The sequence below is a fragment of the Octopus bimaculoides genome, chromosome 11 (assembly GCF_046866305.1).
Source record: "Octopus bimaculoides isolate indiv1 chromosome 11, ASM4686630v1, whole genome shotgun sequence".
Classification (NCBI taxonomy): Eukaryota; Metazoa; Mollusca; class Cephalopoda; order Octopoda; family Octopodidae; genus Octopus; species Octopus bimaculoides.
This window is the reverse complement of record NC_142938.1, coordinates 83,557,423-83,585,026: the sequence shown is the minus strand read 5'-3', so window position 1 is coordinate 83,585,026 and position 27,604 is coordinate 83,557,423. Positions and strand designations below refer to the sequence as shown.

At 36.6% G+C, this 27,604-nt stretch overlaps 1 protein-coding gene and 1 long non-coding RNA gene across 9 annotated transcripts in view; one reads left to right on the top strand and one right to left on the bottom strand.

Annotated features, from left to right (window-relative positions):
- Nucleotides 1-27,604, bottom strand: part of LOC106878525 (GRAM domain-containing protein 4) — a 182,881-nt gene that overhangs the window by 42,517 nt on the left and 112,760 nt on the right. For 3 of the 7 annotated variants that reach the window (XM_052971959.2, XM_052971961.2, XM_052971960.2), the window contains exons 8-16: nucleotides 26,926-27,017; nucleotides 24,744-24,835; nucleotides 23,530-23,578; nucleotides 22,505-22,576; nucleotides 19,618-19,661; nucleotides 15,911-16,020; nucleotides 12,628-12,782; nucleotides 8,043-8,357; nucleotides 3,134-3,202 (exon numbers count right to left, since the gene is read on the bottom strand). In XM_052971959.2, the coding sequence (XP_052827919.1) occupies nucleotides 3,134-3,202; nucleotides 8,043-8,357; nucleotides 12,628-12,782; nucleotides 15,911-16,020; nucleotides 19,618-19,661; nucleotides 22,505-22,576; nucleotides 23,530-23,578; nucleotides 24,744-24,835; nucleotides 26,926-27,017 (998 nt within the window). The remainder of the gene's footprint in view (nucleotides 1-3,133; nucleotides 3,203-8,042; nucleotides 8,358-12,627; nucleotides 12,783-15,910; nucleotides 16,021-19,617; nucleotides 19,662-22,504; nucleotides 22,577-23,529; nucleotides 23,579-24,743; nucleotides 24,836-26,925; nucleotides 27,018-27,604) is intronic. The other 4 variants (XM_052971962.2, XM_089360494.1, XM_052971963.2 and 1 more) reach the window with 2 other exon arrangements.
- The window catches only part of LOC106877906 (uncharacterized), a 93,006-nt gene that overhangs the window by 57,694 nt on the left and 7,708 nt on the right, over nucleotides 1-27,604 (top strand). The gene's annotated exons all lie outside the window — the stretch shown is intronic.

Here is a 27,604-nt window from a genome sequence, read left to right as displayed (position 1 = left end):
AGTAAGCAGTTATATCCGCTGGACAATGTGCCAACATTACAACATTAAAACTGACTATAAGTGATATAAGCATGTGCCAAACAAGGTAGTAGACAAAGGCCAGGCCACAATCATGTGGGATATGCTGGTTCCAACAGACAAAGAAATAGAAAGCTAATTGCCCAGACATAATAATCGAGGACTGAGGAAAAAACACCAGCTCACTGATAGACATTGCAATCCTTTCCGATCAAAATACTGTCAAAAAAAAAAGAAAAAAAAAAAGAAGTGGAAAAACCGTCAAAGTACATAAACCTTGAAATTGAAGTATTCAACATGTGGGGTATGAAGGTAAAAACAACACCAATAATAAGTGGAGCATTGGGCACGATAAAAAACAGGAACAAAAAATGTAGAAGCTGTACCTGGATCCTCAACACTACACACTATCCAAAAAATAGACCTGCTACGAACATCCCATATCCTATGCTAGACACTATCAATCTGATAATACAACCTAAACAAAACCCACAAACATAAGACACACTCTACACAGCAATTACCTAGTGAAATAAACTTCCACCAGCAAGATGGAATGCATTACATGCTCAATGCACAATATAAGCAGTAACACAACAAAAAAGCAGCACCACATCTCAAAAGAAATAAAAAAACTAACACAATACAGTAACAGGAAAAGTTTACACAAACCCAACAACAGAAAAGAACACCCCAACAACATGGAGGTGTAGCAGGTGATGCAGTAGAAATTTGCCTCAACCTACCAAATGTTGAACAGTTATATAATAATAACAACAACAACAACAATAATAACAACCTTGTGGAGACCTAAGATGACATGTAATGACCCACATAATTCTCATGCACTCACATAGGAACCCAGCAGGCTTTTTTCATTTTTGTCCATCAAAACCAGTAACAAGGTGTTGGTCAGCCTAGGGCTATCAAGGAACCTACATTGACAGTGCTTTCAGTCTCCCTCTCTCTCTATATACACATACATACATATATATCTACCTATCTATCTATCTGTTTTTCTATCTGTCTACATGCATACATACATTTTCTTATTCTATCTTCTATTTTCTTTCCATGTTGCTATCAGTGTACATTCTATTATAATTCTTTTGCTTTTCCTTCATCAAAAAACCCAAATTGTTGTGCACTGTTTACGTCTAGAGTTCAATAATTTCGTTTAAGTGATTTTTGTCCTCTCTCTCTCTCCTCCTCTCTCCTTCCCCCCTCTCTCTTAAATGTTCCCAAATTATTTCTTTAATGATAGGTGATAGATTGCTTCATTATATCTAACTAGGTTCTGAATTAAAGTCAAATGCAGGTCGACTATAATTTTCATCCCTCAAGGATTGATCAGAATAGCCATGCTTTTTCAGAAATGGTTATTAAATGTTTAGATAAATGCATTTTGGATTTATTCATTTCCATTGTTTATTTTAATCTTTGGCATTCTTAATACTTTTATTCCAAGATAGGACCAGAAGAAATGAGCCTTGCTCTACAATTATGATAATATTGCCCTTCTATGTTCTGTTCCCACCAAAGTCAAAGTCTTTAATAGCTAAGGTAGGCTGTAGGGTTAAGAAGTTCACTCCCCACCCACATAGTTTTGGGTTCAGTCGCAGTCTGACAACTTGGACATTGTCTGCTTTGGCATGGTTTCTGTGGCTGGATGCCCTTCTTGACACCAGCTGCTTTACACTGTGGACTGGGTGCTTTCCATGTGCCACTTGCACTATTGGGGTCACAATGCAACTTGCAGAACTATAAACTCTGGGGAAGGTGGTAGGGTCAGCTTCATTCTAGGGGACAAGGGGATAAACTGTGAGAAGTGGGGTGTCAGAGCAGAGTTTTGTGGAGGATCTGTATGCTTATCCACGTTTAATAGAGAGGAAGAGAGAAGAAAGAGAAAGTGATGAGCATGAGCCACAAAGAGATGGATAAGGGCAATGGAGTACTCATGTGGCACTGCAAGGCACATGTGGTAATAAGAAGTAGGTGGTTGGAAGGATGCTTTGCAAGATTGTATGGAGAATGGAAGATGAAGGGATGGGGTGCAATGTGGAAGATGCAGAAGTTTCTTTCTGAGCAAATTTTGTCAATCTTAGCAAACTATAAGTGCATCCATGTAAGTAACCCTCGCTCAAATTTCTTTAGTTTAAAAAAAAAATGCAATTTTATCTAGAAAAACTTCTATGTTCCTTTTGTGTAATAGTTGTAAAATATGCAGAGATTAGGGAGAACACTGTTCCCATGACTTTGACAAGGCAAGAAAACCCTCCAAGACTAGAGAAAATTTATGGAGTTAATCTTCATTCAGAGCTTACAATAATTAGTTGTTGAAGGGCATGGAGGGAGGTAGTTTGAGATGTTTAAAAGAAAAGGTTAATAAATGTCCTTTGTAAGTGTGGGACTTCACTTCTGAAGGAATTGGAAGGGCAACATAATGGACATTTTATACATAGCAGAGTTCATTCCTTTCCAAACTTAAACATTGCTGATTTCTTCCAGAAAGAAAAAGAGTGAAATTAAGAATCGATTCCAGTAGTGAACTGGAATTCTATCAATTGACCGTTCTTGAAAAGATAGAAGGCAAAGTTGACCTCTTTGCAATTTAAACTCAGCGCCATAAAAGATATTGCAAAGCATTCTGTCAAGCACAGTAATGGTTGCTTCAGCTTGCTGCCTTAGAAGTGCTTATAAAGTGCAGAAATGTGGAGGTGCATAGCCAAGTGGTTAGGGTGTTGCACTCTTGATTGTAAGATTGTGGTTACAATTCTTGGATTGGGTTTTTAAGTAAAACACTTTATTTCATGTTGCTCCAGGCCATTCAGTGGGCAAAAGCGAGTAATCTTGAAGCTGATCAATCCAAGGAGGAATATATAAACACCAGAGAAACTGACCTGGAATTCCTCACTGAGTAATGAGGAATAACCAAATGTACAGAACTAAATGACGATGGAGAGCACACATTGATTGAATTTAATTTCAGGTTTACAAACGTGAAAAAAAAAATGTGACCAATGTTAATCTTTATGGTTAATTCTACTTGTGACAGGTAGGGGGTGCTGATTAGGGCAACCTTATGATGCTTTGCTTTATCTGTGCCATATCTTACCTGTTCGTTTGTATTATATTCTTTCGATTTGCCTTGAGATAGTGGTAACACTGAGAAAATGTCTAACCTCTGAAAATATGCAGCAAATATATTGGTTATAAAAGAAAAATCCCCATAAAGAGACAGGTAAAAGAATGTTGCAAGGATACGAGAGATGGCTCTGGAATGCAATGTTTTAAGGGTTGTGCTCTTCCATTCTTGAACTGGTGGAACATTGAGGATGTGGCAGTTGGGGAGAGAGAGAGGGAGGGAGTTGGTAGGAGACTGTTGCAGGAATGGGTACAGGACAAGGAGATGCAAATTGTGATGGGTCCACAGGTTGTTCCTATTGGATTCTGGCATTATATGAGTGAGCAGCAAAGTGCAAAGCATCAAAATGATTCTAGCTAAAAAGAAGTGATTAGTAGGTCAGAAGGATTCCATTAGGGCACAAACTGAACCCTGGGTACAAGGTGAGGTTTTGCTCAACCTCCGTCAGGTTGGCTGTACAAGGGTGGATGTTGCAAACCTTGGAATAGCAAAACAGCCAGTGACTCCCATGTAGAGGAGCCTTAATGAAGTAGGAAGAATTCTTTTTGGTAAAATGAATTGTCTTAGATCCTGAATATCAAGTGAAGATGGTGACATAAAATTTTTTTTTTAAATGATCAAAATTTTATCAGCAATATATCTGAGATGAAGAAAATCAGCTGAAAAATAACATATGAGTATAGATTCATCTCAGAAAAGTATAGGAAAGCGACTGGGGGAATATTTCTCCAAGGATGCTTTCTGCATGAAAAGTATGCAGTTAATAGAAGTCTAACATTGAATGTAGTGAAGCTCACAAGATTTTCTATTAATTAAAAAAAAATAATAATAAATAAAGAACAAAAAAAAGAATCAATTTGCTTGAATGATTATTTGTGGTGCAAAAAGAAAAATGAAGAGAACGCAAGAAAAGGTAGAGACAATTGTGAGACAAAAAATTGAATAGGAGCGACGTGAGAAAGGAATGATTAAACTTGATATTTGGTAAGTGCAGTGATAATTGCAGGTATGCTTCAGTCTTTGTTACAAAACATAATCAAAGTAAGTTTGTATCAGATTCGAGAATGATTGAGAGACAAAATGCTTTTATTGAATATAAACAAATTTTCAGTTTTCAAAGTGTTGTGAATGAAATATATTTATATGCAAAAACTGAACTTGGTGCCAGTTGTGAGTAGATATGTGTTAAAATCAACACATATTTAGTGTAGTGAGTGTAGTGGAATAGTAATACAATGGGATAATGGAATAGTATATTGAGTTTGAATGAGAAAGTGCATCAAAAGATGTATTGACCACTTTATGTTATTACAACATTATATTTCTAGGCAGTTATCTTTATTAAAACTACGGCTATTTTCACAAATACACCATCCACAATTTTAATAAAAAACCTAACGAGTAGTTGTTGTGTGGATTGATGAAGGTGTGGCTGTGTAGTAAGAAGTTTGCTTCCAAATTACATGGTTCTGAGTTCAGTTCTACTGCGTGGCACCTTGGACAAGTGTTATCTACTATAGCTCTGGGCTGATCAAAGCTTTGTAAGTGGATGTGGTTGATGAAAACAGAAAGAAACCTGTTGTGTGTATGTGTGTGTGTGTGCGTGTGTGTGTGTATATATATATATATATATATATATATATATATATATATATATATAGTTCAAATTTACAAAAATAACAAAAGATGAAGAGAGGTGTAGGAACAACAAACAGGTGTATTAGTTTAATGCTCAAGAGAAGTGGAAAAGTCTTTCATGTTCTGAGTATATTCTCTTCAACAGAAAGGAACAAGAAGTAAAAATGGAGAGAGAATGACAAAGAAAAAAAAAATGGAGAGAGAGAAACTGTGTAGAGTTCAGTGGTCCAACATGGGGGGGGGGGGCATGTCTTTGTGTTTGTCTTCTCCCACCACACCACTTGATAACTGGAGTTGATTTATTTGAGTCTCTGTAACTTAGCAGTTCAACAAAAAGAGAACAATAAAATAAGTACCAGGCTTAAAAATTGACTCCAGAACATTTTTTCAGCCTAATATTTATTCTATCAGTTTCTTTTGCCAAATCACTAAGTTATAGGGACATAAACGAACTAACACCAGTTGTCATGTGGTGGGGGACAAACACACACACACACATGATGGGCTTCTTTCTGTTTCCATTTGTTAAATCCATTCACAAGACCTTGACCAGCCTGAGATTAAAAGAGTAGACACTTGCCCAAGGCCCCACACAGTGGAACTGAACTCACAGCCACCACCACCACCACCACCATCGTTTTAACATTTAATTCTCCATGCTTGCATACATAGGTTGGATAGAGTTTGGCAGATTTTCTATGGCTGGATATTCTCCCTGTTGTCAGTCGTCACCTGTTTTCAAACCAGGTAATATTTGCGCCATGGCCAAACAATGGTTTTTGCAGAAAATGAGGAACAAGAACATCACTTGTATGATAGTGACATTTAGTTACAAGCATCATATGATGTCAAGACAGGGCTACATACACACACACACATAATTACACATACACACACACACACACGTATGATGGGTTCCTTTTAGTTTCTGTCTCCCAAATTCATTCGCAAGACTTTGGTCAAATATACGAACAAGTGTAAATCACCATGTTTTTAACATCCACTTTACCATGATTGCATAGTTTGGACAGATTTTGTTGAGGTAGATTCTCTATGGCCAGTTGCCTTTGCAGTTGTCTATCCTCATCTGTTTCCAATCAGGACAATAGTTCTCCATGATCAGAGATGTTTCCATGGAAGATTGGAAATGAAGGATACCACTTGTATGACAGGGGCACTCATTTACAAAATATTGGTTTCTAATTTTGGCACAAAGCCAGCAATTTCAGAGGGGTGGGGTAAGTCAATTACATCAACCCCAGTTTTCAACTGGTACTTATTTTATTGACACTGAAAGGCAAAGTCCATCTTGGCAGAATTTGAACTCAGAATGTAAAGATGGACAAAACGCCACTAAGCATTTTACCCAGCATGCTGACCATTCTGCTAGTTTTGCTGTCTTTCATTTCCTAAATATTAATTCCATTCTATAACTGAAATCATTCGCTAGTCGTAGATGTGCAATGTACAGCTAGGTGGGTACAAGAGACATGTTTGTTAAAGAAAATATGGAAGAAAAGGGGTTTGTGTATACATAGGTGACTATTAGTGTTGAACATTTCACTCACAGAAAAATTATTTACCAATTATATACACAATATGAAAAGTTCCTTAAACACCAGAGTTATTTGTTAACAAGTGAATATAATTGTACTTATTTTAAAACTAATAATAATAATTTCCATGATGCAATACCAGGCAGTTACTCTCATGGCTTCTGATCTTAACTGATTGCAAATGTTATCATGTACATAGTTTTGTCTTGGTATAAAAGATGGCCACAGCAAATATTCTGATCAATATTGCAAATTTGCTTGTTACTTGCTTGAGCATAACCATATGAGCATGTCCCTCAGCAAATGATGATTATGAGCAGAAGTGGTGGGTGAACATCATAGCCATGTGTTGAGAGGGATTCTTTTGGATTTGAATAATTCACCTCAGGAAACATGGGTGTGTCATTCATCGTCCCCAAACAACCCTTATTCAGGGACCTTTTGAATAGGAGGGGCTACTTGACCTGAAGAAAATTCTAATTGGGCACCATCTGCAAGGTCATGCATCATTTATCTTGATATAAGGTCACCATGTCATACACATATGGTTGTGATGCATGTGCCTGGTGTACCCTTATCAGACGGGTAGTCATGATGGGTATACTGGGCTTTGTATATTTGTACCCCTGTGTCACTTTGATGGCATGCACTGCTCTCTCACTCAATAATAATAAAATAATGATGATAATAATCCTTTCTACTTTAGGCACAAGGCCTGAAATTTAAGAGGAAGGGTTAATTGACACCAGTATACAACTGGTACTTAATTTATCAACCCAGAAAAGATGAAAGGCAAAGTAGATCTTGGCAGAATTTGAACTCAGAACATAAAGATGGGTGAAATGCCACTAAGCATTTTGCCCCATGGCCTAACAATTCTGCCAGCTCAATGCCTTGATGATAATAATACTTTCTAATTTTTGGTACAAGATCAGCAATTTTTAGGGGTCAGGCAAGTCAATTACATTGACCCTTAATGCTCAAACAATTGCTTATTTTATCAACCTGGAAAGGATGAAAAGACCTTGATGGGAATTGAACTCAGAATGTAATGAGTCAGAAGAAACAGTGCTAAGCATTTTGTCCGATGCTTTAATGTTGCTGTGGTTATGATTTAGACAATACATAGAATATGCAGGGATCCTAAAACACCAAAATTATTTGTTAGCAAGTAAATATGATTATCCTTTTTTTTTTCTTTTTGAGAATAATAACAATAACAGAATTGTTTTTATTATAAACAGAAATTTTGATGGGTGGGGAAAGGGGCTATTCATTGCCTCCACTGCTCAACTGGTATTTATTGTATTGACCCTGAAAAGATGAAAGTCAAAGCTGAGCCCAGTGGAAATTGAACTCAGGACATAATGGATTAAATCAAATGCTGCTAAAAATATTCTCTTTTATCTTAACACTCTTGCTCATTATGACTTATACAATATACGGAATTCCAAAAATTTGTCAGTGAATAAATATAATTGTGCTTTTTTTTTTTGCTACAAATAACAACAACAATAATAATAATAATAATAATAATAATAATAATAATAATAATGAGAAAGCCTATGTTTGCTTCTTACTGCATTTGTAACAAGTTATTAGGGTATGGTGAGGACAAAAGGTAACTGATTGCAGTGTAGAGGGTCATAATATTCTCAGTTTTAAATCAACTGACCCATACTCACATGTTTGGGTGTCAAATCAAAGGAGTTTTCATTGAATGTGAAAGAACCACGGCTTAACGATGAGAGTTCGTTTTCGAAATGTGTGGCAGCACTGGAATATTTCTCCCATTTCTGTGCCAGAATATGTTGGAACTTTTTAATTATTGATTCTGCTTTCGGATCATTTATATCTATTGCTGCCAAAAAATGAGCCAAGATTTCAAATCTTGGTTTTGAGTTACAGCTGGTATTGCTAGGCTCATGGTACAGATCAAGCTGTTTTGTTTTAGCTTGGCAACATGTATCTTGCCGATTGATATTAAGAAACGATGCAACCTGTCACAGGGAAATAACTGTCATTTAAACAAGAATCTCATGATTTAAATTGGAATTATTATTATTAAGTACACTATTGACATTAGTCCGACTGCCACCACACCCCCCTCCTCACCTTGACTGATGCTGTCACTATGGTTTTGGCTGTTGTATGCTCCAAACTTCTTGAGGTGTGAAAAATGTTATGAAATGCAGAGAATGGTATGAGAGCAATGTATCCCCATGAATCAAATAAAAGATTAGGTTTGAAATTCTGATACAACAACTGAATTCAGAACAAGACACCCAAATAAGGCTGGAACGTACAACAGCAGAAATGTAGTGAAAATAACAATCAAGACGAGAAGGACACCAGTTTGATTCATAAAAAAAAACAGTATACACAATATATATTCCTTCTCTCAGAAATATAGAATTGAAATAATTACGTTTTAGCATCAAATGGTTGATTGATTGGTGGGTGAGAGATAAGTGAATGTTTTCTCAAAATTCATTTAACACATGTTCTAGGAATCACAATACATCCTTTTGGACAATAGCTGCCCCACTCTTTATTTTCAGTACACAAACTTTTATTCTCTTCTCTCTCTCTCTCATTACAGCTTATTTCTGTTTCTCCTTTTTCATTAACTGATTCTCTGTGAACAACTTCTGTCTATCTTCTTACCTGCTTGGTTACCTGCCTGCTTGCCTACCTGCCCACCTGTCTCTCTCTCTGTCTGCTTGCTAGTTTATTTATCAGTCTGTCTATCAGTCAGTAGCTGTCTGCTTGTCTGTTTGCTCATCTACCTGTCTCTCCCTGTCAATCTACCTGCCTATCTATCATTCACTTCATCTGCCAGTTTGTCCCTCTGTCTGTCTGTCTGTCTCTCTCTCTCTCTCTCTCTCTCTCCTCATCAATTTTCACTGTTCTTCTCACCCAATTCATTAAACCACTAAATCAAAATTTCTACAATACACAAAGCCTTATCATTCACATTCCCCCCCCCCCCCCCCTTCCACATGTAAATCATAAAATAGAATTCTATACAGACATTTATGCATTTAAAATATTTCTTAAAAGAACTAAAAATGAGTTTTTGTTACAGCAACAATCCAGAAAATTAAATTGAAATTGGGAAGACATAATATAATTATTTTCATTTTTTTTTTTTAGAAATTTCAAACATTAATTAACCTAAATAAGAACTAAGCAGAAATGTAAACTCAAAGGCAGCAGCAGCGTCTACAAGAATCACCTGGTGTTCCTCCACCACCACCACCACCACCACCAAAACCACCACCACCACCACCACCACCACCACCACCACCACCACCACCACCACCACCACCACCAACAACAACAACAACAACAACAACAACAACAACAACAACAACAACGTTTCAGCAACTACCACCACTACCAGCGTAAACCATCAAGATGGTCTCTATGTGGCCATTTGATTTCCTAGAAATAACAGCCAAACCTCCCTCACTCCCAGTCTTACCATGCTGGAAAGAGCAGGTTGCATTGCCGAATGTGTTCCTAGAAACCCTTATTAAGACAAGATGGTCCTGGCTGTAATACTCTTTTGTTCAAAAGTTTACTTGGTGGTAGTTGACCTAGGGCTAAATAATAACAACATCAACATAATGTATAGCAGAGCTGAATTTCATGCAAACAAACCCAATTATCTTCTTAAAAACAATAGATCCGGATTCAAGTGAATCAGGTACTTGAATGGGAAGGCACTGAGCGGAGTCGAAAAATACAATCAATTTGATGGAAATAGCAGCATTAACACATTATCCATCTGTTGTCATTGATTTATATATATATATATATATATATATATATATATATATGCATATAGAATAAGAATAGCCTGGGCAAAGTTTAGAGACCTCTTACTCTTGCTGGCGACAAAGGGACTCTCACTCAGAGTAAAAGGCAGACTGTATGACGCATGCGTACGAACAACCATGCTACATGGCAGTGAAACATGGGCTGTAACTGCTGAGGACATACGTAAGCTCGCAAGGAATGAAGCCAGTATGCTCCGTTGGATGTGTAATGTCAATGTGAATACCCGTCAGAGTGTAAGTATCTTGAGAGAAAAGCTGAACATTAGAAGCATCAGTTGTGGCGTGCAAGAGAGACGATTGCGCTGGTATGGACATGTGGTGAGAATGGAGGAGGATAGCTGCGTGAAAAAGTGCCACACCCTAACAGTTGAGGGAACCCGTGGAAGAGGTAGGCCCAGGAAGACCTGGGCTGAGGTGGTGAGGCAAGACCTTCGTACATTGGGCCTCACCGAGGCGATGACTACTGACCGAGACCTTTGGAAATGTGCTGTGCGTGAGAAGACCCGGCAAGCCAAGTAAGATCGTTGCCAGTGCCCCTGGACTGGTTCTTGTGCGGGTGGCACATGAGATGCACCATTTTGAGCGTGGCCGTTGCCAGTACCGCCTGACTGGCTCCTGTAGGATTTTCGAGCGAGATTGTTGCCAGTGCCCCTGGACTGGCTTGTGCGGGTGGCACATAAAAGACACCATTTCGAGCGTGGCCGTTTTCGTGCGGGTGACACGTAAAAGCACCCACTACACTCTCTGAGTGGTTGGCGTTAAGAAGGGCATCCAGCTGTAGAAACTCTGCCAAATCAGACTGGAGCCTGGTGTTGCCATCCGGTTTCACCAGTCCTCAGTCAAATCGTCCAACCCATGCTAGCATGGAAAGCGGACGTTAGATGATGATGATATACATACATACACACACATATTTATATGTAGATAGATATAATGGGTTGCTTTCAGTTTCTATTTACCAAATGGATTTACAAGGCTTTAGTCAGCCTGTGGCTCTTGTAAAAGACATTTGTTCAACCCCACCTCCACTCCACTGCCAGCACCCACCCCACTGCCAGCACGCCTCACCCATCCCATCGGTTAGAACCCAGAACCTATGCATCTACTGAGATTTTCTACCATCATTGTATGTGGATGTCTTTTTGTGGATCTTAAATGCAAATATTGCATAGAAACTTTCCAGTTGACAGCAGTTGTTACGATTAACTCCAATCACGTTAACCTCATACTTTATAGATTGCCTATGATAAAGCCAATGTTTTTTCTTTTCTGTTTTGGTCAGGCTTTCTGTAAGGCAAACATGTGACTATAATATATAGTGTTATGCCTATTTGTATGATATAAAGTTGCAAAAATACAAAATTACAAGTTTTCATCAACTACAAAATTAAGACCCATGTGTATATTTATCAATATCAACCTGTCTGAATCCATCCTTGGCCCTTTGATACAAACTTTCTATTTTAAAGGGATTTAAATTAAAACTTCCCGTTATAATGTTGACTTATGTTCCAAACAATAACTTAACGAGAAAGTTATTTTACTATATTCTTCATTATTTTCAAAATAAATAAATGAAACAAAAGCAGCATATATTTCAACAGAAATTTGGTAAAGAAAAGGTTAAGATACAAAGCTATGATAGACAATAAGGGCCATAATTAATAGTACCTATAAGATTTAAGATATCATATGATTTAAAATGTCACAGTGAGTTGTCAGCAGCTATGATCAATCTTACATTCAAAGAATCTCATAAGCGACTCTGTGAATGTAGAGATGCAATCAGGCAAATACCATTTGTCAATTCTTTACCATTTCTTGAATGCTTTGCTTCTCATGGTATTGACACTAAAGTTTCAATGTTTAGCAGTTGACTTGTTAGAAGCTCACAAGACTATCCACCATCTTTCCAACAACAAATTTGCCCACTTTTTTGAGCTCTTGTGGACATGCATATAAATTCACAAAACAGCACAACATCCATGACTTTTGAAGACATATTTTTAATACATAGAATTGTTGAAGCATGAAATCAATTAGCCAAATCAATTGTTAGTTGCCAGGACACTGCATCCTTCAAGAATTCCATGTTTCCTGAAATTGCCCAACATTATTCCTCATGTGCCTCTGTAACCATTATCTTTATGACTCTCATCTTCCTGTCTTTTGGGGTTTTATCATGTATATCATGCATGCACTTCTAGTTTTCCTTGCTGTTCTTCTTTACTTGACTAACTCTGCTTTTGGTTCCCTTTTTTTTACCATTTCCTGATAAGTTGCAGTGCACCTGAGCACTGTATACAACATGCCAATTATTATCATAAACAGTAAACAAATGAGTAAAATAAAAAAAAGAAAAAGATAAGGGAGATACAAAACAAAACTAATAATAGAAATGAATGAAGCCAATAATTAGTCTTACCTTATCAATTTGGACTCTTGTGGTCTTCTTCCGATATTCTGCGTCTGTTGGGAGGTTTTCCCACAACCGATGAGATGAATCGTATTTTTCTTTTAAGCGAGGAAAATGTTCAAACATGTAATCAATGATAAAAACCTTTATTCCCAGAAGTATTCCTAATAGAAACCAGAAATAAAAAAAAAAATCATAATTAATTAATAATTAACTATTGAGAAATTTTGTCTCATAAATAATTAGAATAGATTTAATACAAGTGGCAACGAAATATTTTCCTTTTCCTCACCCCGAAAAAAATCAGTTGTTTTCAAAGGTGGTTATGAGAATTGCATGAAAGAAAAAAGATCTCCAAGGAGGAGGAGGAGGAGGAGGTGAACGATGATTATGATAATAATAATCCTTTCTACTATAGGCACAAAGCCTGAAATTTGAGGGGAGGGGAAAAGTCAATTACATCAACCCCAGTGCTTAACTGGGGTTGATCCTATCGTCTCTGGAAAGAGGAAAGGCAAAGCTGACCTCGGTAGAATTTGAACTCAGAACATAAAGATGGACCAAATGATGCTAAGCATTCCACACAGCATGCTAACGATTCTGCCAGCTCGCCATCTTAGGCTATAATAATAATAATAATAATAATAATAATAATAATAATAATAATAATAATAATAATAATAATAATAATAATAATAATAATAATAATAATAATAATAATAATAATAATAATAATAATAATAATAATAACAATAACAATAACAACAACAACAACAACAACAACAACAACAACAACAACAACAACAACAACAACAACAACAACAACAACAACAACAACAACAACAACAACAACAACAACAACAACAACAACAACAACAACAACAACAACAACAACAACAACAACAACAACAACAACAACAACAACAACAACAACAACAACAACAACAACAACAACAACAACAACAACAACAACAACAACAACAACAACAACAACAACAACAACAACAACAACAATAACAATAACAATAACAATAATAATAATAATAATAATAATAATAATAATAATAATAATAATAATAATAATAATAATAATAATAATAATAATAATAATAATAATAATAATAATAATAATAATAATAATAATGATAATGATAATGATAATGATAATGATAATGATAATGATAATGATAATGATGATGATGATGAAAAGAAATATAACAAGTAACTGTAGAATATGTGGAGATGGACAAGAAACAATAAATCATATTATCTCTGGCTGCCCAGTCCTGGCTAAGAAGGAATATATTCACAGACACGACAGAGCTGGGACCTATATACACTGGAAGCTATGCCAACATTATGGAATAGCAACAGAAAAAAGATGGTATAAACACACGCCAGAAAAGGTCACAGAAAACGAGAAAGCAACCATACTCTGGGATATGCCAATACACACAGATAGAGAAATTAAGGCAAATAGACCAGATATAGTTGTCAAAGATCATGAAGGAAAAAAATGCTTTCTAATTGATGTATCAATACCAGCAGATGACAACGTTTCTCTAAAAGAAATGGAAAAACTTTCAAAATACAAAAACCTGGAAATAGAGATAACTTGAATGTGGAATCTAAAAACAGAAACAATTCCTATCATAGTAGGTGCCTTAGGTATAATAAAAAAATATTCAGACAAATACATAACAAAAACACCAGGACTTACAAATATATATAACATACAGAAAATTGCACTACTGGGTACTGCACACATTCTACGCAAAACACTTTCAATACAGTAAACATAAGAGCACCACAGCAAACCACAGCACATACCCAAGGCGCACAGAGCTGCGCTCGGTAGTGAAGTGAAAGCACGTTATAAAAATAAAACTACTGAACAATAATAATAATAATAATAGAAACCATTGATCATGATGTTGTCTCCAAGTGCAGTCTTCTTGCACCTACAGAGTATCTCAACAGGCATGATAGAGCAGCTCAATATATTCACTGGGTAATTTGCAAAAACCTGGACCTGCCCATCATCATCATCATCATCGTTTAACGTCCGCTTTCCATGCTAGCATGGGTTGGACGATTTGACTGAGGACTGGTGAAACCGGATGGCAACACCAGGCTAAAAACTGGTGAAAACACAAACCACCTCTCATTCTTGAAAATGATCACATCGCACTCCTCTGGAAGTTGACCATTCAAACCGACAGAAAGATAGATGCGAATAGGCCAGACATTATAATGAAAGACTACAGACAAAAATCATGCCTCCTCATTGATATGACTGTCCTAATTGATATAAACGTATCTGTCAAGACCTACCAAAAACTGAGCAAATATAAAGATCTTGAAATAGAAATTAGCAAAATGTGGAACCTGAAGACTAAAACAATACCTATTGTCATAGGTGCCCTGGGAATGACAGCGAAACGGGCTGATTACTACCTAGCTCAGATACCAGGAAACCCCAAAATGGCTGAAGTTCAAAAGATAGTGCTCATGGGAACTGCCCATATCCTACACAAAATACTTTCTATGTAATCTCAAATTTTAAAACAAACTTATAATTTTCTTATGGTTTCTTAAACATTCTCTAAAACAACACTATGTACAAAACCAAATATATGGCACCCTAGGCATAACACCAACATGAACTTCTAACTTATTGTCTCTCAAGGTCTCTGGGTGAGACTTGGAGCCAACTTGTACTAATGTAAAGTCAAACATAAAATAATAATAATATAGAAAGGATTGAGGTAACTCCCCCTGAAGATATAGAGTCAAAATTAAAAGAAGAGTGCCATTTGCTATCTTGTGAACAATATTTCGACATCTTGCGTGTCTTCCACTGGTTCAAAAAATAAATTTGTCAATCTACTTCATCTTGGTTAATATAGAAAGGATTGAGGTAACTCCTCCTGAAGATATAGAGTCAAAATTAAAAGAAGAGTACCATTTGCTATCTTGAAGTAGATTGACAAATTTATTTTTTGAACCAGTGGAAGACACGCGAGATGTCGAAATATTGTTCACAAGATAGCAAATGGCACTCTTCTTTTAATTTTGATAATAATAATAATAAGAAGAAGAAGAAGAAGAAGAAGAAAAAGAAGAAGAAAAAAGGAGGAGGAGGAGATGATGAAGAAGAAAATGATGATGATAATGATTTTAAATATTTTGAATAAACATTGGCAATGTATAGACAATGAAAGCCTGTAATTTTTGAAAGTCTCAGAGCTGAAAGAATAAACTGCCTCTGTGTGTGAAGACAGAGTCTTACCTGCTACATAGAATATCGCGGATGCTTGGAAGAGACATGAAACTAGGAAGGCAAGACAAACGGTAACGTAGAGTTGTTTTGTAGCAGGTGGATAGCGCCACGTCAGGAGACTGGTTAATAGAAAGAAATATATAGGATGATGTTAGTAATAAGAGGAGGAAAAAAAAAAAAAATAAATAAATAAATAATAATCCTTTTTAGTAAAGGCACAAAGCCTGAAATTTGGGGGAGGGGGATATCAGCTGCTGTTACTACGACTACTACTACTACTAATAATGATGATTTCAAATTTTGGTACAAGGCCAGCAATTTTAGGGTGGAGATAAGTCAATTACATCGATCCCCACCCTGGTACTTATTCTATGAATCCCCCAAAAATGAAAGGCAAAATTGACCCCAGCTGTATTTGAACTTGGAATGTAAAGTTGGAAGAAATGCCACAAAGCATTTTCTCTGGCATACTCTTTTACTCTTTTACTTGTTTCAGTCATTTGACTGTGGCCATGCTGGAGCACCGCCTTTAGTCAAGCAAATCGACCCCAGGACTTATTCTTTGGAAGCCTAGTACTTATTCTATCGGTCTCTTTTGCCGAACCGCTAAGTTACGGGGACATAAACACACAAGCATTGGTTGTCAGGCGATGTTGGGGGGACAAACACAGACACACAAACACACACACACACACACACACAAACACACACACACACATATATATATATATATATGTATATATACATATATACGACAGGCTTCTTTCAGTTTCTGTCTACCAAATCCACTCACAAGGCTTTGGTCGGCCCGAGGCTATGGTAACAATTTTATGTTAAACTTCAGAAGTCTGCTACAGAAACATTGAGCAAGCTTACAGCAATGAGGCAATGGGTTGTACACAATGTTTTGAGTGTCATAGTCACTTCAAAAGTGGGAGAATGCCCCTAGAAGATGATGAGCAATCTGAAAGACCTGCCACAAGCATCATCCCCAGAAATGTAGTACTGTGCATTGAGAATTTGACCTCAGGATCAGACCATCAGTCAAGAGTTCGACTGCGATATTTTGAAGCATTTGGGTGAAGATATTCAGCAAAAATGACTGGAACTGTTGAGCATGAAGAATTGGATTCTTTATGATGGCAATGCACTCTGTCACCAAGCTCTCTTATGAGTTTAATGCTAAAAACAACATGGTATCCCTTCCACAGCCACCCTTTTCACCAGATTTAGTACCGGCCAACTTTCATCTCTTCCTCAAGGTAAATACTCCGAAAATAACTTAACTTCGAAAGGGAAGAAACTCTAACCTTTTATTAGACACATGATGAGCAAAATATCTTTAAGTGAAAATTTTAAAAATAAGGTAAATATTTTAACCTCTGTGTGAAATAGTTTTTACCCACAGGTTTCTTTTGAGTGCATTCAATGTATCGCATCTCCAAAGATTTGGCTGCTATTTCTAGCACACCCTGCCAAGGCGTAACAGCGATTTGCAATAAAGGACTTGAAATATCTATTACATGGTAGTAGGGTATACAAGAAATAGCAACCAAATCTTTCTTTTCTGGGGAAAGGAGCTGTTTATGCATGATATTGATGTCACATTTATTGAAAACATGCAAAATAACATGGAAAAGAAAAAAATCCCTGTGAAACAAAACTCCATTGCTGGGAAACTCAGATTTCCCCGGTCTAGTATATATATATATATATATATATATATATGTATACACACACACACACATGTATTTTGTGTGTGTGTGTGTGTGCACGTATGCAAATATATATATATTATATAAATACTTAATTAAAAAAGTATATAAATTAGCAGAAAATATATATATAAATATTTTGAACAATTCTATTTGAATGTAACAAAGAAAAAAAGAACAAAAACATGAGAATTTGATAGAAAAAAACGTATTTGTTGTACTTCCATATTTCTAAGAGGAAAGAAAATATCTTGCCGTGCTTCCATATTTTTCAGTCGTCTGTATTAAGACTAGCCAGGACATGACTGGTTTTTTTTGGGTGATATTCAAAATAACCTTTTAATAGCTGAAACTACTTCCTGATCAATATCTGATTGATTTCTACTTATTCTTTACAAGTTGAGAGCCTCATTGAACTATGTAAGACTTGCCTTTTCTTTGCAAATATCAAAATAGTAGTAGTAGTAGTAGTAGTAGTAGTAGTAGTAGTAGTGATAGTTGTAGCAATAGTAGTAGTAATGATAAGAACCATAATAATAATAATAATAATAATAATAATAATAATAATCCTTTCTACATATAGGCACAAGGGTTGAAATCTGGGGAAGGGGACCAGTTGATTACATTGACCCCCCCCCCCCCCCCGGGCTGAAGTGGCCCTTATTTTGTCCCTCATGAAAGGAGGAACAGTAAAACCAACCGCAGCAGAATTCCAACTCAGAATGTAAAAATGGACGAAATGCAGTCAAGCATTTTCTCTGTCATATGCCAACAGCTCTGCCGGCTCGCTGACCACCACCACCACCACCACTACTACAACTACCGTTGCCATCGTCCCTGCCACCACTATCACTACCAATTACTTACACCATCACCACCAACGCCACCATTACAGTCATGACTATTGTTGTTGTTATTTCTTACATAATCATAAGGCCATTTTTGTGGGGGTGGGGTAGTTGTTTTTTTTTTTTTTATCACCCCACCGCCACCACCACTGCTACTCCTCAATACTTCCCCTTATTCTATTGATCTCTTAGAAAGACAAATGGCTAAACCAAACTCCACTTGACTCCCAAAATAGCATTTGAACACAAAGCATTGCTTTTCTTCCTCACTGTTGTCCAAAAACCGAAATAAATTTAAGTCTTTGAGAGATAAATGGTAACACATTTGGCTGACTGGATGTCATTCTTAGGTAGAAATTGGTCAGATTTCTGAACCAGAGAATACATTTATACACTATGAGCTTCAGCACAGTTTCTGACTGCTAAATCTCAGCTACAATGCATTTCTCAACTCTAGATTATAGAAGACATTTACCCAAGCTGCTGTGTAATAAGATGGAAACTGAAACCGTGTGGTTGGGAAGCAAACTTCTTAACCACACAGCCACACCTGCATGCATGACTGCCTACCTGTCTACCTTCCCACCTGCCTGACATATACATATGAACATGTGTGTGAGTGTGTGTGTGTACATGTGCATATGTGTGTGTGTATGTATATGTATTAATCTATCTAACTATATATCTATATATAGGTGTGTACATACGGGGGATGGGGGGTGGGGCTGAAAAGTTCCTGGCTTTAAGGGTGTTGCATGAGGGCCTGGTTGGAGGCCCAACCTTCCGAGTTCTTTTAAAGGGATTAGAAAAACTTAAGGACCGTTGCAATAAGTGTGTGAATTTGAGAGGGGAATATATTAGATAAAATTTCCTTTTGCCCAAAGCCAGGAACTTTACAAGCATGACTCTTTGTCAGGAAGAGAAGAGAGGAAAGAGAGAGAGAGAGAGAGAGAGAGAGAGAGAGAGAAAGAAAGAGAGAGAGAGATAGAGAGAGAGAGAGAGAGAGAGAGATCAATATATACAGGTCAATGTTTTTTAGAAATGAGCAAACCATAATGAAGTGTTTGATTGGACAACAATGCTGAAAGAAATAATCAGAAAGAATCTTTATTAAGAAAGAAATGAAAAGGTAAAGCGAAAGTCTGAGACTAACCTGTTCACTTTTTCTAAAGTATCAGCAAGTACACCTAATGTATTCTGGAATGGAAATGGTTAATCACCAAATTAATAGACATAATTTATCATCAGGTAAATTCGTTGTAAATTATCTAATACATGACAAATTTAAACAATACCTAGAAACATATTAATGTGCATTGAGGAAATTGAAATAATATTCCTTCTTCCTTGTGCTCTCAGGTTAATGAATGCTTCCCCACCATTTGTTGGCAGCTTCTTTGATTAGTAGAAGGTGTCTATCAAGGAATTTACATTGAACAATATAAAGGTAGTCTCTTGTTGCTGTGTTTTATTGTCTTAACTGGACTAACAATTTTTCAGCCAATTCATTACTGGTATCAAAGCGTTCCTAAGGAAGTTGAGATGGACAGGGGGACATTTGGCTCAATTGAAAGACCATAGACTCCACAAACAGTTGTTCTATGGTCAGCTTTGCAACAACAAACACTCTTTAGGTTGTCCCCTTTACATAACAAGGATAATCTTTAAAATGACTTCAAGTGTGGTAATATTGACCTTGACTCTCGGGAAGATCTTGCTGAAAAGCAGAACAAATGGAGAACAACATGTTTCACTGGTATAAAATGGTTCCAAGCGAGGAGCTAGAAGCATCATGATCAGAATTGTGTAAATCTTAAGCAGATAAAACCAACAATAACCTTCTTCAAATGATTTTGTTTGTGGTGACTGTGGATTGATAACACATAGCAAAGCAGAGCTTGTTTCCCACAGGAGAAAAGATAAACCTACTCAAGGTCACCAGTTAGCGCAAAAAAAAAAAATCTTTTATAAACCAAGGCTCAGTTCTTGACCAAATTCCTGTGTTATTGCCTGGAAGACTATGATAAATAGGAAGGGGCTGAGGACTGAACCTTGGTGGACCCCTACCTCTACCTGTAATTCTTCACTGTACTCGTTTCCAGCCCTCACCTTACTGACAGCGTCCCTGTACATGGCTCGCACAGCTCTCACTAACCATTCATCTATCCCTAGTTTCCTCATTGACCACCAGATAAGGGATCGGGGGACCCTGTCAAAGGTTTTCTCCATGTCAATGAAAGCCTGGTACAGAGGTTTATCTTGAGCTAGGTATTTCTCCTGCAGCTGTCTCACTAGAAATATGGCATCAGTGGTGCTTTTCCCTGGCATATATATATATATATATATATATATATATATATATATATATATATATATATAGCTCTTGTAGAAATATATATCATCTCAGAGAAACTTCTCCAAGAGTCTTAAGTGCTAAAAATACAGGGTTTCACTCAGAATGCTGGTGGATTGCAAGACCCAATGTTTTGGCATGATTCAGTGTTTCCAGTGAAAAATACCCTGGACATTAGAAGCTAAGGCAACAATGCTTTTTCTCATATAGAAGTCAGTCAACAATTCAGTAAATATTTTGTTTACTGATATTCTTTACAATATTTACATTTGATCAAAATTGTCTAATTTGCAAAAATGCTTGTCAAACTGGATTCAAACTGTAATGGTCTGCATGTGTTTTTAGAAATATTTCAAACGATGAGATGATGATAATCTTAGCTGGGACCGACTTCAGCCTCCAGAGATGATCTTCATGCTTATCAAAGGTCTTCTCTCAACTGCATCTCCTTTTGTTAGAGAGAGAGAGAGAGGTGACCAGATGCAGCATTTGCCAAAACAGTCAGCAATGCCAATTTCAGAAGCTTTAATGAAGTCCCACTCCTTTTGTAGGTTTTGTGAAATCCCATTGGCTCCATGTGGAATTAATCTACTCTTGTAAGCAGGTAATTTTTTTGTCTTGTCCCAGTGTCTATCCACCCTCAACATACCCAGGGTCAGACTGATCATGAAACAGGTAGTACTAGTTTACATGATTAGTTGTAGCAGATCATATTCCATCTGATCCAACAGTGATTTGAACTAGGAACCTCTGTTTTGAAACTAATAATAACATTCTTATCCATGACACACTAACACATGTAGTATCGTCTGTTTATTAACTTTAATTTGGAAATAAAAGAAACTAATTAAAATCCAGTTTTGTATAATTATATAATTAGGAATAAAACACTTCATGACGATTGGAGAGTAAATTGTTCAAAATTATTTTTTTATATCCTTTTGGTCTGGAGAGAAGGCAATAGCCATAACTGTTTTTCAGAACCTCTGGGACTGGTGGAGGGAGGGAGGTATCCTCAAGCCAGGGGCTTGCAACCCTAATGCTTGCAACATGATGGATTCAGCTAAAGATACCCAAAGATCAGGTGATGCTATGAAACCAGGCAACATATTCTTATGACTAATATTTATATCGGTCATGGGGCTATTTGAACACGGAATGCAAAGAACTGGAGCAAATATCACAAGATGTCTGGTATGACATTGTTACAGTTTTGCTAATCCAGTGCCCTGGATAGGTACTTGACCCTTGAAAAATGGTTTTCAAATTTTGGTCAACAGCTTTTAAGGGGAGGGGAAATCAATTACCTCGACCCCAGTAGTTGAGTAATACTTGTTTTATTGATCCCAAAAGGATGAAAGGCAAATTCGATCTCAGCGGAATTTGAACTCTGAATGGGAAGCCAAGCAATTTGCCAGGCACGTGGATGATTCTACCGGCTCATCTCATTGACCCCTGAAAACTGGAAAACAAAGTCAGTCTAGGTGGGATTTGAACTCAGAACCAAGAGATTTGAAACAAATACTGTGAGGCATCTTATCCAAGACTTTGATGATTCTGCCAATTTGCCACCAAAGTGTAAATAATTGGAAAGTTGAAAAGAAATTGGAAAGTTAAGTAAAACAGGAATGATGTCTATGGACTCACGGACGTTTATCAATGAATGATATCAAAATATCATGAATACCTGCACTTTTTTAGCCACTTGAAGAACAACACTGAATTTATCTGAAACTCCTTTGTCTTTATCATCTGATTCCTACAAAGAACCAAAAGAAAAAAAAAAAGAGTTTTAATTAGGAGTACAATGATGTCGCTGATGTTACATTTTCAACAAATCATGCTTTACATGTATGAGTTCTGTTATATTACTCTGCTGGGTTAGGGTTAGGAAAGGTATCCAACTGTAAAAACTCTGTCAAAACAGATACAGAAGTCGGGTGCAGGCTCCAGCCTGGCCATCCCCTGTCAAACCGTCCAACCCATGCCAGCATGAAAAGTAGACATTAAATGATGATAATGAAGCTATATTATGCATATGTTATGTACGAATTATTATGCATGTTGTATTACAATTATATGTGTCATATTGTAGTTATATTATGTACATCTGGTATTAAAGGACTTCAACAGAGACATGAGAGATGAGAAAGAGAAGAAAAAGAGGGATAAAAGAAAGAGGCAAAGAACAAGAGAACCAGCAAATAGGAGAGAGGGAAATAGATACAAAAACGGGTTAATTGGAAGCTAAATTAAAGAAATACAAGTAAATTTATGATGACTCATTCATCGTTGAAAAGGATGGGCAAATCAGTGTTTTATTCAACTGAAAATGCAACCTGTTAAATTAATGTATAAGTGGTTGGATATTCCACAGACACATGTGTCCTTAATGTATTTCTGATGAAGAATCAGCATCACATAACATGTAACAAAGCTAGCCAGGTCTTTCAGTTATTGATATAATTCCACTGGACTGGTTCCTACACAGTCTCTGGCTATCTAATTCCTCCCACAAGGAATGAATTGGCCAGAACACTTAAAAACTCATGCCCCACCGTCCGAATGCTATGCAGTAGGTCCAAATCCAGAACCTCATGATTGCAAAGCAAACTGCTCAACCACTTGGCCAGCCAGCCAGCCAGCCGTCCGTCCGTCCATCAGTATATCCAAATTTAAATTTAACTTTAAAATAGAATGATGTGTACTTACATTGACAATTTCCCCTGGATCTAAATAATGAAGGTTGATATTCCAGCCTCTGGCACAGGTTCGAAGAAAAATAGCGAAAAAAACAAAACAAAAAAGAAACAAGAAAATATAATTGACATAAAAGTTGGAAATAATTCTGGATTGTTCCAAATGAATGCAATTAAAATACACAGAAGCTGAAATCTGAGAAAAGCGTTTGTCAGCTATTAGCTACACACTAACAAAAGTCATTTGATTGACTAATTAAGATTCACTTGTTGGAAATACCTTGACAATTAACTCTTTTGATAGCAACCTACTCAAGATTGCCCCTGGTTCTATAATACAAATTTCCAGTATGATAGAATTAGAACCTTCAAGAGAATTTCAAGTTTATGTTCCAAACCCTAGCTTAATTATGACATACTTTTATTGCTAAATTTTTTATTATCAATAGAAGCAAAGATAGTGTATTTTCCCAAGGTGCTTTGCAGTGGAACTGAACCCACAACCATGCGGTTGGAAAGTTGTTATCTTTTTAAACATGCACACACACACACGCACATGTATGAAGTAATTCAGTGATGCTGATCTTGTATATTAGAAACATGGTTGACAGAAAGTGCATCGTCAAGGGAACCTTCTGCACCCTATATACAAATTGCATCACACACATGTAATATATTAAGCCTAAAACCATTGAGATTATCCATGCAACGTGTTGATAAAAACTCCCTCTAGAGGCGTTTGAAAGTAAGAAGCAAGGGAGATAACTAACAACTCATTCCTGTGTGCCAAATTTTCTTTACATGGGTTCAAGTGACCCAATTACTTTGGTAGAATACATTTGCTGAAGGAGCTGTGCAGTTGTGCAATGAATCCAAATTTAGTTCTGCATAATTGGAAAGCAAATGTTGTAATCATGCAGTTGTACTTACACCAATCTGAGATCTGTGAATTCTTACAATAGAATAAATTTCTTTAGCTCTGCCAAATGTGATGCTCATTTATTCAAATTGTTTCAAATTAATCGTGCGTTATGAGACAGCTTTGAGATTTTGGTAATGTTTTTCTTTATTTTTTAAAATGACTTTGTCAGGTATGTGTGAGAGGCTGGATCTGGCCAGTTTGAACATAAATCCATTAGAATATTTGGGCCTCATATGCTAAAGGGTTAAAATGAAGAGAATTGATTCGATAAAATGGTGATCAGCCATTGGTTGATTGGAACTTACCTGTATCGCATGTAACTGATGGAAAGGCGGAAGAAAACGAGGAACAGACACAAAGGAAGCAGCAGACCATACCAAGCTGAGTATATGTAGACCTGCGGAGAATAGAGGAGAAGTCTCAAAGAACAAGAATTTCTTTTGAATGTTGCATCATCCTGAATTCAATGTTTAGTCCAATTGGTGTGGCCAGTGTCATCAGCTGCATCACAACTACCATGGCCACAACGACACCACCCACCTTCTTCATTATCATCACCCCCACCAGCACTATACTACTATCACCACCATTACAGTCATCACTCCTACCTCCACCACTACTACCACTTTTGTAGCCATCCTCACACCTTTACCACTGCTAACACAACCACTCCAACACCACCATATCCCCACCACCACTACTGCTGCTGCCACAACTGCCACCATCACAACCACCACCACCACCACCACCACCACCTTAGTTAACAGGCTGAATGATCAAACGAAGGTTGATGCATGTAAATTCAGTCTTGGAGAGTCTGCAAAGACTACGGCCATTGCCGCATTCTTCAGACTGAGCAACGGAAGAAGAATATCTCCATTATTGGTTTGCAAGTCTAGAATTGAACTATAAAGTATTATTATCTGGAATTAAAAGCAGCAAACCTCGATACCCATTCTTTATCATTACACCACTGGTAATAATTCTGTTTTAATGTTGGCTCAAGGCCAACAATTCTGAGGGAATGGTCAACCCCCTGTACTTTATTTTATTGTACTTTATCTTATTGACTCTGAAAGGATGAAAGGTAAAGTTGAGCTCAGCTGGGTTTGAACTTAGAATGTAAACAATTGGAAGAACTGTCTCTAAGCCTTTCGTTTGATGTGCTAAGGATTCTGCTAGCTTGCTGCCTTCTCCAGTGCTAATAATAGCAGTAAAAGATCATTAGTCTATGCATTTCGATGGTTTGTTTGCCTTTATAAAAAAAAAAAAAAAATGAAAATCGTACGTAGTGTTGTAGTCAAGGCTACTAAAAGAAGCAGGTATGTCTTCTATGAACGATTCCGCCAATTGTTAAGCTGGCATTTATAAAGCAGTGCCATGGGCTTTCTTTTCTTGCATTACGTATTGTCTGTGGTTTAGTGCTGCTTATTGGGACTTCTACAGAATATTTTCAAACTTCACTGTTTAAGGAGAATCTTTAAAGTGAGGTTTGAACTGAATTCTCCATGGAAAATGAGAAAGAAATTCAGAAGTGGGTTTTTTTTTTCAATAATTGTTTCTAATTAAGGTTTGAAATTTGGGGAAGTAGCTAATCACTTCAATACCACCGATTCCAAAAATGCTTGACTGGTGCTTTGCTTTATTGACTCAGAAAGGATGAAAGGCAAAGATGACAAAGCATTTTCTTTCTAACAATTCTGCCAAACCACTGCAGAATAAATATGTGATACAAAAAAGCCAGATATTAGTCAAAAATGTTCATGTCCAGAACAAAACTTTTGATTTTGGTAAAGCTCTCAAGTTTCCAAATATCATTTCTGTGTGATGTAAGAGAGAAGATATCCAGGAAATCTGGTTTAGCCCTCTTAACGGTTGCTGAGTAAGACATTCAAGCTGACACACAAGGTGATTATCTATGATTAATAAATTAAGAGCTTTTATCTCTTACCTGTTTCATTCATTGGACTGCAGCCATAATGGTGGGGGCACCACCTTGAAGGGCTTAGTCAAACAAATCAACACCAGTACTTATCTTTTAAGTCTGGTATTCCAACCGGTCTCTTTTGCCAAACCACTAAATTACAGGGATGTAAACAAACCAAGACTGGTTGTCAAGTGGTGGAGGTGGATGAATAAACACAAACACACACACACACTCACATACATGCAAGTACATTCACACACATATACAAACTATGCAACCAAATTCACTTAAAAAGCATTGGTCGACTTCAAGAGTCATAGTAGAAGACATTAGTTGAACATGCTGCATCATGGGCGTGAACCTGACAACACACAATTGCAAAGTAAGCTTCTTAACCACACAATCATGAGAATCAAATTGAAAACAAATAAAAATCCACACATCCACACTTACTAATTACAAAGAAATGTAATTCAAATGTTAAAATAATGCAATAAAGCATTTACAAATTACAAAAAAACAAAAAACAAAAAACAAAACACTGATTGTAATTTACTCACAGTGAAAACAAAAAGCGTATATGAAGGTGATTTCCATGAAATGAGATTTTTCAGACCACGCATTGTGTTCATAATTGGTTGTGTAACTGCACCTACAAAAAGACAGCAAAATATTGCCTTTAGTCAAACTTAATAATGTGGAGCACAAACCTAACTCTTACTTATTCATTTTTATTATGAAAACTGTAAAATAATTTTTTCATGCAAACTTTATGAAGTTGTCTTCATGAATACGGATTATAGGATTATTGAAAGCAGTATTTATTGGAAACACAAATCTACCTTAAAATTATATCAAAACGTTTAAAATATGTTTATTTAAAACTGTAGAAGAGTATTTTATTTGATTTTTTAAAAATAATTTTTGGTTCTCATTTCAGTCATTGGACTTTGGCCATGCTGGAGCACTAGAGTTTAGTCAATCATATCAACGCCAATTCATATTTTTTAGTCACATGCTCATTTTCTTGAAATCTGTTTGTTGAATCACTAAGTTATGGGACATAAATGTAAACATGACCATCGATACAAATGCACACGCACACACACACACACACATACATGCATAAACACACACACATGCACACTCACACAGACACACACATATCTTTTGTTTTACATATATAGGTATATATATATATATATATATATATATATATATCATCATCATCATCATCAT